The sequence below is a fragment of the Lolium perenne genome, chromosome 6, assembly GCF_019359855.2.
Source record: "Lolium perenne isolate Kyuss_39 chromosome 6, Kyuss_2.0, whole genome shotgun sequence".
NCBI lineage: Eukaryota > Viridiplantae > Streptophyta > Magnoliopsida > Poales > Poaceae > Lolium > Lolium perenne.
In genome coordinates this window covers 95,326,205-95,336,964 of record NC_067249.2, presented here as the reverse complement: position 1 = coordinate 95,336,964, position 10,760 = coordinate 95,326,205, and the positions used below count along the sequence as shown (strand labels likewise).

Sequence of the window (10,760 nt, the reverse complement as noted above, 5' to 3'; positions counted from 1 at the left end):
TTGGCGTGCGCTGCCCTTCTTTGGTGTCTTTGGAACGTTAGAAACAAATTCACCATTGAGGGTAGTTTCCCTACTAACCCGGCTAACGGCTTGTACAAAATGACTGTTTACCTGCAGGCGTGGAAGCTTCTGGCTAGGAGAGGAGACCGGCATGCGGTGGAGCTGGTGATTGGCAGGATCCGAGCTCTTCATGCTTCTATCAGAGATAGTGTCTAGTTCCTTGTGCTCCCCTCTGGGGCCAAGTGGAGTCAGGTGGCGTCCGGTGTATCTAGGTGGCAGGTTTTGGCGTTGGGGCGTCGCCTCGCCATCTGGTGAACTTGGTCGCTCACCTTGTATCTTGTGCTGTCCAGGTCTTGTAACCTGTGCTTGTGGTTGTGTGGAGCATCCCTCCATCTTGTCGTGTCGCGTCTTGTTCGTGTTTGCGGATGATGTATGAATTCTGCCGTTGGGGCTTTATTAATTTAAAGCCGGGCTCTGCTCGAGCCTTCAGTTTAAAAAACTGCCAGCGAACAGTGAGAAATCTACATTGCTTGACTTCAGGGTAACAACAAAAATGAGAAAAAACCATCACCAGATAACATAAATTCAGGGACAACACCTACGAAAGACATCGCTGAAATAACTGATTCAGACTTAAGATAGGTGGACAAGCATAGCAACCAGTAAAGTCTTTGAATTATTAGCAATGACTTGACCTAACACGCTCTGAATATTTCTACATCTGGACATGAGCTCTACAGCCGAGGGCAAAAAAGAGGAAAAAACAGGATTCAAGCGTTAAACCAACAAAAAACTGTACCTACTCACAGCAATGCCACAGGAACGTAACTAATCACACTTAGACTCTAAATTTACCAGCTACCATTTTTTTACTGTGCAATTCAAGAGAAAAAGAATGCATCCAAGCAACTATTCCCAATCAAAAAAGGAGCTTAACATTATCATGTAAGCATCTCAAGTAGCCGTCAACTGAGTTGCTCACTTCAGCCTATTTTCTTTTTTTCCCAGGAGATGGCAAATTTCTGTCTATATCACAAGGTCGATCTAGCTTAAGAACAGAAGACAAGTGAGAAGATAAACAGACATCCTTCACGAAACTATGATATATCCTAAAAATATATATATTACCACTACCTATGTATATATATTATACACTGAGTTCAGTCGCCATAAAAATATATATATTACCACTACCTATGTATCCTGCTACCAGTGTGTTGTAAAATAAGTAATAAATGTCTTTACCCTAAAAAAAAGTAATAGCACCACTATGATATATCCTAATACCAGTGTGTTGTAAACTTAAGTACCTAGCTATCCATATACTGTTCTCTTAGTTATTCTATTCCGCCTGTCTGGACTTGCCGCTGTAATCTATTTATCAGGGTACTGTAATGGTACCTACTCATACAATCTTAGCTGTCTTACTCTGTTTATTGCAATACAACGTTGCAATTTTTCTATGTGATAAACTAGATTGCTGTTGCTTCTATTTTATACAAGGCTCCTAACATGTAGCCGATATCAGAACAATATCCATATATCATGAACTAGATAACTATTGTTCGAAACTTTTGCATAACTACCTATATGCAATGGACATCAAAATGGCGTCTCGAAGAGAGATTATCAAATCTGGTGCTTCGACACCATGGTTACCGACAGGGGCTTAACTCAGCACTCTAGTTTATGCATTCAAATGTATGCTGCCTCCCCAAAGCTTCCCAGTAGAAAACTAAAGATGGAACTAGTATAATACCACGATTGGTAACCTGAAGTCGCGGAATCAGGTGGTATGACTATGAACGATCAAGGGGTACCAGCACAGAAGTCGCGGAATCAGGTGGTATGACTATGAACGATCAAGGGGTACCAGCACAGATCTAATATCACTATATCAAAGCTGAAAGAAAGAACGAGGTATGCAGTTTGAGTGCAACAACCAGGCATGACAATAGAAAAACTAAGGTCACTAGATACCACTTATTCCTTTCAGGATTCAGAGACGAGAAACCTTCAAGTTCATAGTTCAACTGAAGCCACTGTTGAACCACACGGCACTAACACAAAGCAGCAACCTAAGCAATCAAGGTGAGGAGGAGGGGGAGGAGCTGTGAGCTTTGGTGTACTCCTCCAGCTCCGTCTTGTACACTGCCATCCCTAGGGCCGCCTTATCCGTCCATGCCTTCTTCTCCGTGCCACTCAGCTCCTTCCACTTCACCGAGATGAGCGCGTTGAGCGTGGAGTTGTTCACACCAGGGCGCTCCTCCGTTAGCTGCTTCCTCGCCTCCTTGCTGAAGAGCAGGAAGGAAGAGGCAGGCTTCTTGGGCCTGTTCGGGTCAGCGTTCTCCTGCTTCTTCTTCAGACGCTTTTCCTTGGTTTTCTGATCAAAATCCAACAGTAGGATTGGTTAGTTACAACACATCAAGATTCATTGCAGAAGGACTTCATGGGGAGCTTTGGGTATACCTTGATTATGTTGTCTGCCTTCTCCTTCTTCTTGAGAAGCTGCAGAGCCTCGTGCTTGAGGATCTTCTTCTGCTCATCCTCTTCCTTCTCCAAGCTCTCACTTTCCTGAAGCTTATTCTTCTTGTACACCTCCATCTGCTTTTGATACTCTTCCTTCTGCTTCCTCGCTACGTCCTCGTAGGGAGCCTTCTGAGCCTCCGTCATGCTCTTCCACTCCCCTCCAGTGATCTTACCAATCTGCAACAGCGCGAGAATTCTTGACAAATGAGTGGACGTAACATACACAGAAACTGAAACGGCTAAACAGTGGGGCCATTACCTCGGGCACATTCTTCTTCTCGGCTACCAGCGCAGCACGCCTCTCCTGCGAGTACACGAAGTAAGCCGACATGGGCTGCTTGGGCCTGGAGGGGTCCTTCTCCTTCTTGCTCTTCTTCTTGCCATTCTTCTTGCTGTCGCCCTCCTCAGCCTCCTGTCTGAACTTGAGGTACTGCTCGAGCAACTCCTTGGCCGTCCAGCGCATCTGCTCCTCCTCGAGCAGCTTCATCGCCTCCGCCTCACGCTTCTCCTGACCAACCACCTGCAGGTACGCCTCCTTCTCCTGCCGGTACCTCTCCTCGTACGGCTGCTTCTCCTCAGCAGTGAGGGTCTTCCATTTGGCGCCCAGAGCGTTCCCCACCTCCTTGAAGTCTGCATCCGAGCTCTCCTTCTTGATCTGGAAATCAACACGGTAGACAATTCATCAAACATGTGATAGGCAGGGAAAAGGAATCAAGGAGCGGTCTGGTATTGTTTCCAGGTTCGCACCTCGGCCCACTGGTCTTTGCACCACAGGACATATGCCGGCGCTGGCTTCTTCCTCTCGTTTCCAGCCTTCCCCTTCCCCTTATTCTTCTTCTTCTTGCCCTTGTCATCCCCTTCCTGGTCCTTGTCCAGCAGAGACTGGACCATTGGGAAGTTCTGCAGGACAATCAAGTTCAGACTTACCGAATCTAAACTAATCACAAGAAACGGAATATAGTGTGCAAATACAGGTACGATCAAAACACAAACACAGTGATGAAACAGATTGATACAGATGCATACCATGGTGGGCTTGAACTCCTTGATGCGCTGCATCTTCTTGAGTTCCGCCTGGAGGCGCTCCTGCTGCTTGCCCTTGGACTCGATCTCCTCCTCCTTCTTCCGGATCACCTCGTCCCGCTCCCGGACCATCTCCTCCGCCTTCTCCTTCTCCAGCCGCAGCTTCTCCATCATGCCCTGCAGCTCCGTCAGCTCGTCGGCCATCGACGGCGCCGCCGCCGCCTTTCCCCTGCCGCCCTTGGACGGAGCCCTCTTCGCCTTCTGCGTCGAGGCGGGTGCGGGTTCAACGTTCCCAGCGGACACATCGGCGGCGTCGATGTCAAGCGCCTGGGCGGGAGACGTCCCCATCGGCTCGTCGGCCTGCACCGCCGCCGCTGCCAGCTTGCCCCTCCTGGAACCCGCCCGCTTCGCCTTCTGCGGCGGCGAGAGGAGGGCAGCGGCGGCGTCGGCCTTCCCGGCGGAGATGTTGACGTCGTTGTCGAGCACCGCCGCGAGGGGCTTGCGGCCCCGAGGGCTCCTCTTCCTCCCGGCCGCCGCCACGGTCGCCATGGATTGATTCGTGGTGGAGAGAGATGCAGATTCGTGGGTGCGTAGATGGGATGGATTGGTCGGTGATCTGATTTGGCGTGTTTTTATAAAGGGAAGGGGTTAACGGTCAAACTTTTCAAATTTTGAATGGTCGTTACTGATTAGGAAGGTGACCTCATTCATCGGGCGCGTCATCAACGGCTAACGGTATAACCACTGCCGTTTATTGGGACCCAGACGGCGGAGGGAGTCTGCTTGCAAGTTAACGCAGTGATGATCAGATTCAAAATATTCCGAACGTTACGGTGGGTGCGGCCTACAATCCCATGGATCACGTTGAGCTTATGGTGGTGAGCTCGTCTTAAAATGGGGTGCTATCTACGCGTATAATTTGTTTTTGAAAAGGTCTAAACTTTTAGTACCTAACAATGGACAATCAAGGGAGAGATCCGCCCCATTTGATTTTTTTTTCTTCATAGGAGTGAAGTATGGATGTGCTCTATATGCTACTTCGTCTTAGTGAACCGAGGGAGTACCCGGTAAAAAATGATATCCTCATGTCAAAACAAAAACAGACATTTAAATATCTGTATTCTATATGTATATGTAAAAATATATTAGAGAAAACATAAGTTTTAAACAAATTTGGTGCGTACAAAGGCTTATTTAGGGTATCAAAGAAAAATCTGCCTTGTACATGAGATGAGATACATGTCAAATGTCTTGTATCCATGAAACTTTGTAGGCACATGCGAGATAGGAATATGTATGTTGTCTAGAAAATTCAGAAGTTTATAACTTTATAAGTATATATTAAAAGATATACGTCAACCTCGGAGCATATGCCCCAATCGGACAGGCTTTGGTCGTGTGGGCCGGAAACATTATGGGCTGCTTACCATGGGTTAAAAATTCATCGTTTGCAATAAATTATTGCTACCCTAGCCTAATAAATAAATATGTCACTCTTTCGTATTTTATATCTGTTTGTGAAGTGAGCCATGGCTCATTGATAAGGCATGTTTTCGTGTGAGAATCGTAGTTATTTCAGCAACATCTGCTATATATCTTGACGATGTACTAGGTTTACCAACTGAATCTTATGAAGTTGGACACCTTGAGAAGGAAGCTGGATGATGAGAAGTTATGCCCACACAAAGTGTCAAGATAGGCCACGTCCTCGACGGTATCTAGAAACATAAATAGGTCGTTTACCATGACACAGAACATGTGGTAATGCATTGGTGCTTCACGTTGTTGCCATCCACCATCGTGAGTTATCACATATGTGATACATGGTCCACAACCAAGTTTGAGGCGATGTCTTTCTATGTCGCCTTTCCTCTGCTTTCGGTGCCGATGTGGTTAGTCTTCTCCTTAGAACAAAATATTTCATGCAGATTTTACCCGCATGGGAAGAACCGTTGTCTATGTAGGAACACTCCCAACATCAATGGAGAACGTTGATACCTCAATGGCGGTGTTCACTAGTGGCATATGGGAAAATCTAAACCTTGTTGATAGGTCCTGATCGGGGAGGTTGATGAAGCGTAGAAGATAGGGTAGTGAAGACTAGAGGCAGGAAGCTTGAGAGATTCACACAGAGGAATTGAGGGTGTGAACCGCGCCTAGACTCCCACATATTATACCATAGGGGAGTGGTACTGGTTTGGATCCCGCACATAGTAGAGTTAATATTGAGAATCAAGGCCTTTTGCAACACACTACTAGCTGAAACCTGACACAAACAATGGAGTGGTGTACGATCCAGTTGTCACAGCTTTGGAATCTAATCATCACCATCTGTAAATTTTGATGACTTTGCTTCACTAGCACGCAAACTTGTTGTGTGGCGGGGACAGGTTAAACAATGACTATGTTGAAGCGTTAAGACCACTGGCGGAGCTATGTTGAAGTCAGGGGGGCATCGCCCCCCTCCCCCCAGCCCATTACATTTTCCTAATGTATTTATGTATATCTAGCCCATCCCCCTCCCCCCCCCCCCCCCCACCCTCATAGTTAACCAACCCAAGCTCTGCCACTGGTTAAGACGACTCAGTCTAACATCGGTCCGGTGTGCAGGGACTTGTAAACGAATTGAGGTGCAGTCGAGCGAGGTGGCAAATTTTGTTGGGAAGTTTGGGGATTTAAGCATTCCGATGGAGATTTTGACAAGAGGGGTGGGGGATTTGACTCGGTGGAACGGGTCCGTCCAGACTCGGTTCCAATTCGGTCTAGCTTGCCGATACTTTGCGTCACTTGTTATCCATGTAAACGTTTTGCTCTTGTTCATATTGGATATGATCTTTCACAAGAGTTCAGTTTTCTAAATGAGACAAGAGGAGTAGGACATGATTTCATGGTTTATTTAGACGAAACAAATGTTTTAGAACGAAATGTAAACTTTCTCAATTGTTCAGAGATGAACTGGAATTTATTCCTTCTCGGTGAACGCATGAAGTTTTTTTACAGCAAACCGGTGGGCTTTATTGTGTATCTAAATTGCTGATCACCACAGAATATACAAAGTCACGTACACCATTGTGCCAGTAATGCCACTACCCTAGGCCAGACAAGTACATGAGCCACCGAACTACAAATACGGTTACAATAACAAACTTTGATACCCCTCGGAAAAATACTTTGATTCAGAAAAAACTTCTCAGAAGATAAGTTGATATTTCACGCGAACCAAATCGTGATCACTAAACAGAAGAGCTTAGCAAAGAGTGGTTGCATCAGTTTCGGGTATAATCTTCCCCATTCCAGCATCAGGGGACAACTCGATGGCCTTCAAGAAAGCTACAGTTTCAGCATGAAGTGCATCGGCCATGTTCAGAAACTGATGCAACCACTCTTGCACAGTGCCCTGGAAATACCTGATACGAAAGCCCCATCCTCCATTCTGGGTGACGGGATATTGCACTGGTGCTCACCAAATTCAGTCACAAGGCGCTGAGTTGAGGATACCACCACTCAAGGAGCAGGACGAGGAACACCTGAACCTATACTATTCTGAGCATTCCACAGATTACTTCACGTATAACCAGTTGTTATTAGTTTTCTCTGTTCTGAAGAAAAATTAGTCAAAGATGTCCATTCGTTACCCTTTCTCTAGTTCAACTTTAACAACCACATATTTTTATCATTCCGTGGTGTATACAGCAGTTGTATTGCCTTCCTAATCCACTGTCTTAGATGCAAGCAACTTATGACAGAGCGAACAACAAAATAAAGTAAGAACGAAACACACTTCAGACTTCCAGATATCTAGAATACCAGAGCTCTCTCCATCCATACAGCTCTCCTAATGGCGAGTTCACTGCAATCATTCATACAACAGAGACGATACAAGTCACGGCAACACAACTTTTGTCTTACAACACACAACCTCTTCTGGCACCAGGTTTTTGCAATGCCCACTAGAAACTTCTAAACTGGCTAAAGACGACGACGCAGCGATCCTCTTCCTAGTCAGTTTCGTCTATCCAGTCACCATAGATCCTGCTAATCTTGTCAGGGCCTTTCCATTTCTGGATAGGCCGCTGTAGCTGCCCAGACCTTTGGCTGGCCAAGGCGGAACGCTGCGACTGGTTTCCTAAATGGTACACGTCTGCATGAGGGGGCGCCGCAGTGGATGCGGCAGTAGTTTCTGCCGGAGTTTTTGCAGATCCTGCAGCCTGCTTCGAGTCCGGAGTTAACGCAATGTCTCTGCCGTCAATGTCGACAAGCCCCCCACCGTACTTGTGGAGTTCTGCAAATTACAGAAAAGATATGTCAATAATGTAAAATAGATCCAGCAGGTTACGCTGCATCAAGGCACTCCCACTGATCAGGGCATTACACAGCAATTTATCTGATAATTACAAAAGCAGTATGAACTCAAAAGAAGGTCATACATATAGCAGCACAAAATTATTAAATTACAGCAAAGATATGTCAATAATGTAAAATAGATCAAGCAGGTTACGCTGCATCAAGGCACTCCCACTGATCAGGGCATTACACAGCAATTTATCTGATAATTACAAAAGCAGTATGAACTCAAAAGAAAGTCATACATATAGCAGCACAAAATTATTAAATTACAGCAAAGATATGTCAATAATGTAAAATAGATCAAGCAGGTTACGCTGCATCAAGGCAGTCCCACTGATCAGGGCATTGCACAGCAATATATCTGATAACAAAAGCAGTATGAAGAAAGTCATACATATAGCAGCACAAAATTATTAAATATATATTGCAGCCTTCTATGAGAATTTGAGCCAATACACATGAATCTAGCACTACATAATTTCATTTATTTTGCAAATACTCATGATAGACATAGACATAAAACAGAAATATTATGCAAGGTAAGAACCTATATTGGAGATATCAATTGTCTACAGCTAATACTGAGGCAGCACAGACAAAAAAACATAGGGAAAGTGGGCACCAGCTGCTATGACAACTAAGCAAAAAAAAAACAATAGACCAATACAACATTCCGGCTACAACTAGAATGGTTTATTCTGAAGCCAGAGCATAAACAGATCAACTGCAAACGATCACACAACAAGTGGCCATTTTCATAACCCGTATAAGCTAATGAGTCATCGGTGAGATGATCAGGTTTCAGTAGGAGCTGGTTCCCTGATCTTGGAACAGAGATAATATATTAGCACCAGTGAAAAATATTCTACGTTACTCTACATAAATGAAAATACAAACATGTATGTTAACAAGATCAGGGAATTTGTTGTATATGCTGGTGATACTACAGTTTAGGAGTGTTCGAGTACAGGTTCACTTCAACCGAGCAGAAACCGTAGACAACGCTAGTTCAATTTCTCCAGTGCATCTGGCGTCACTTTCACAGGTTGAACCCAACCTGTTTTTTAACACCCCTACTGCAGTCTGGCAGCAACTATAATGATCAACCCAGTTGGATAACTCACCTGTTTACCAGTGGAACCCGTGTAGATCTAGACTGCTAAGAATCACATAATTTTGAAACTAATTAAACTTGACATGGACTAAGGGTAGAACATTTAACTTTTGTGACAATCTATCAGACAATGTCAAGTACCACGATGTACATTCTGAACAGCCTTAAAACCTAAGTTGACACATAAGTAAGTGTGAGAATAATTTGAAAACACATATGGTGTATTATTGACAATTGTAAAGAAGGATCGATTATTTAAGTGCATGCAAGAAGTGTCAGAATTGACTAGTACTACAGGTTATATTTCAACTATAATCTGGGCAGTCTAATGTATCAAATGGACATGAGTAAGTTCATGACATATTATGAGCTCATTGTTTTATATCAAACAAGAACAAATTGCATGCAGACATAAGACAGGAAAAAATCAGGGATTAAAGTTGTTGTGAAAAAAAAAAACTCTCACCAGCAGCTCCATGAGCAAAGTGGCACTTGCTACCAAAGGGGCAGTAGCCAGTCATCTCCCACTTGTTACAGATCCTCGTCTTCCAATTCGACGGCTTCAGAATTGTAGGTCCAGGCCCATTCGGAGAGGCGGCGGTAGCAGCAGCAGAGTTGTAGCTGCCCCCGCCCACCGATGGTGACAGGCTGATGGCCACGCTCTCGCGCGCCTTGGACTGCTCGTCGTGCAAGAAGGTGCACGCGTCTCCATAGGGGCACCCTTCCTCGGTGTAGAACTTCTTGCAGTGCCGGCCCTTGTAGGCCCTGCCGGAGGCGGTGTCACCAGGCACCACGGCGGAGGACGTCATGATGGGGATCTGGTGCTCCTCCCTCTGCTCCGACGCCTCCTCGTGCGCCGCCACGATCTCCTGCCAGTTGGGGGGCGGCTTGCGCAGCTCCTCCATCCCATGGGCGAAGTTGCAGTTGGTGATGTACGGGCACGTCCCCGCCCGGAACTTGCAGCAGAGCTTGGTCTTGAAGAACATCTTCCCGATAGCGCGCGACTTGCTGGTGCTCCCCGCGTCGCCGGCGCCGCCCGACGGCCCGCCGCCGCCCCGGGGCTTCTTTCCCGGCGGCGGCTGCTCGCTGCCGGCCCTCGACTGCGGCTGCGAAGAGTTCCTGTCGCCGCCATAGCCGCCCCCGCCAAGCCCCGGGTCGCCGTTCCACTGGCTGTTGTAGTCGTCCTCGGTAGCCCAAATCCCGGAGTCCCCGGCCGGAGGCGCCGCAGAGTTGGCCCAGGCCTCGGGGCCGGCGGCGTCCGGGATGATATGGATGGCGTTGGTGTAGTCCATGGCGGCTCGGCCGGATCTTGGCCGATGATGGGGCAACTTCGAACCTCGATGAATTGGGGAATTTGGTTACAGCCCTAGCTACACGAACCCTAGTAGTTCTACAACTACTATTGGGGATTTTTTTTTTCCATTTCCCATCTCCATCGCTCCCTATAACGCTGGTCCACCACCTCCGCGATTTAATCCTGACGCTTGGTTCTTCGTGATTCCCAGATACACTCACGAAGCGTTATCTTGTGAATTGAAAAACTCCGCCCAAGATATGGATCCTCCCCTCTTTTTTATTGCTTCCTCGGACCTATAATATTTGTCTATCTATAACAAGATAAAGTACTCATAGTCATCTCAACCTTTTCCTCAACCTTTTCTAGATATGAATGTATCTATAACTAAGATGTATGTAGATATATCCATACCTAAACAAAACTAAGACACATATTTTCAGATGGAGAAAG

General features: G+C 46.1%; 2 protein-coding genes across 2 annotated transcripts; both read right to left on the bottom strand.

The window, feature by feature from the left end:
* Positions 1 to 1,949: 1,949 nt before the first annotated feature.
* Positions 1,950 to 4,165, bottom strand: LOC127344961 (high mobility group B protein 6). Its single transcript, XM_051371345.2, has 5 exons — positions 3,556 to 4,165; positions 3,277 to 3,429; positions 2,789 to 3,184; positions 2,470 to 2,706; positions 1,950 to 2,383 (listed from the first exon to the last, which is right to left on the bottom strand). Exons 1-5 carry the CDS (start codon positions 4,099 to 4,101, stop codon positions 2,087 to 2,089), a joined length of 1,629 nt encoding a protein of 542 aa, XP_051227305.1. The 5' UTR covers positions 4,102 to 4,165; the 3' UTR covers positions 1,950 to 2,086.
* Positions 4,166 to 7,333: 3,168 nt separating this feature from the next.
* LOC127344960 (zinc finger CCCH domain-containing protein 56) lies at positions 7,334 to 10,454 on the bottom strand. The gene is made up of 2 exons (XM_051371344.2): positions 9,480 to 10,454; positions 7,334 to 7,834 (listed from the first exon to the last, which is right to left on the bottom strand). The coding sequence occupies exons 1-2, from the start codon at positions 10,303 to 10,305 to the stop codon at positions 7,551 to 7,553; spliced, it is 1,110 nt and encodes a 369-aa protein (XP_051227304.1). The 5' UTR covers positions 10,306 to 10,454; the 3' UTR covers positions 7,334 to 7,550.
* Positions 10,455 to 10,760: the final 306 nt, after the last annotated feature.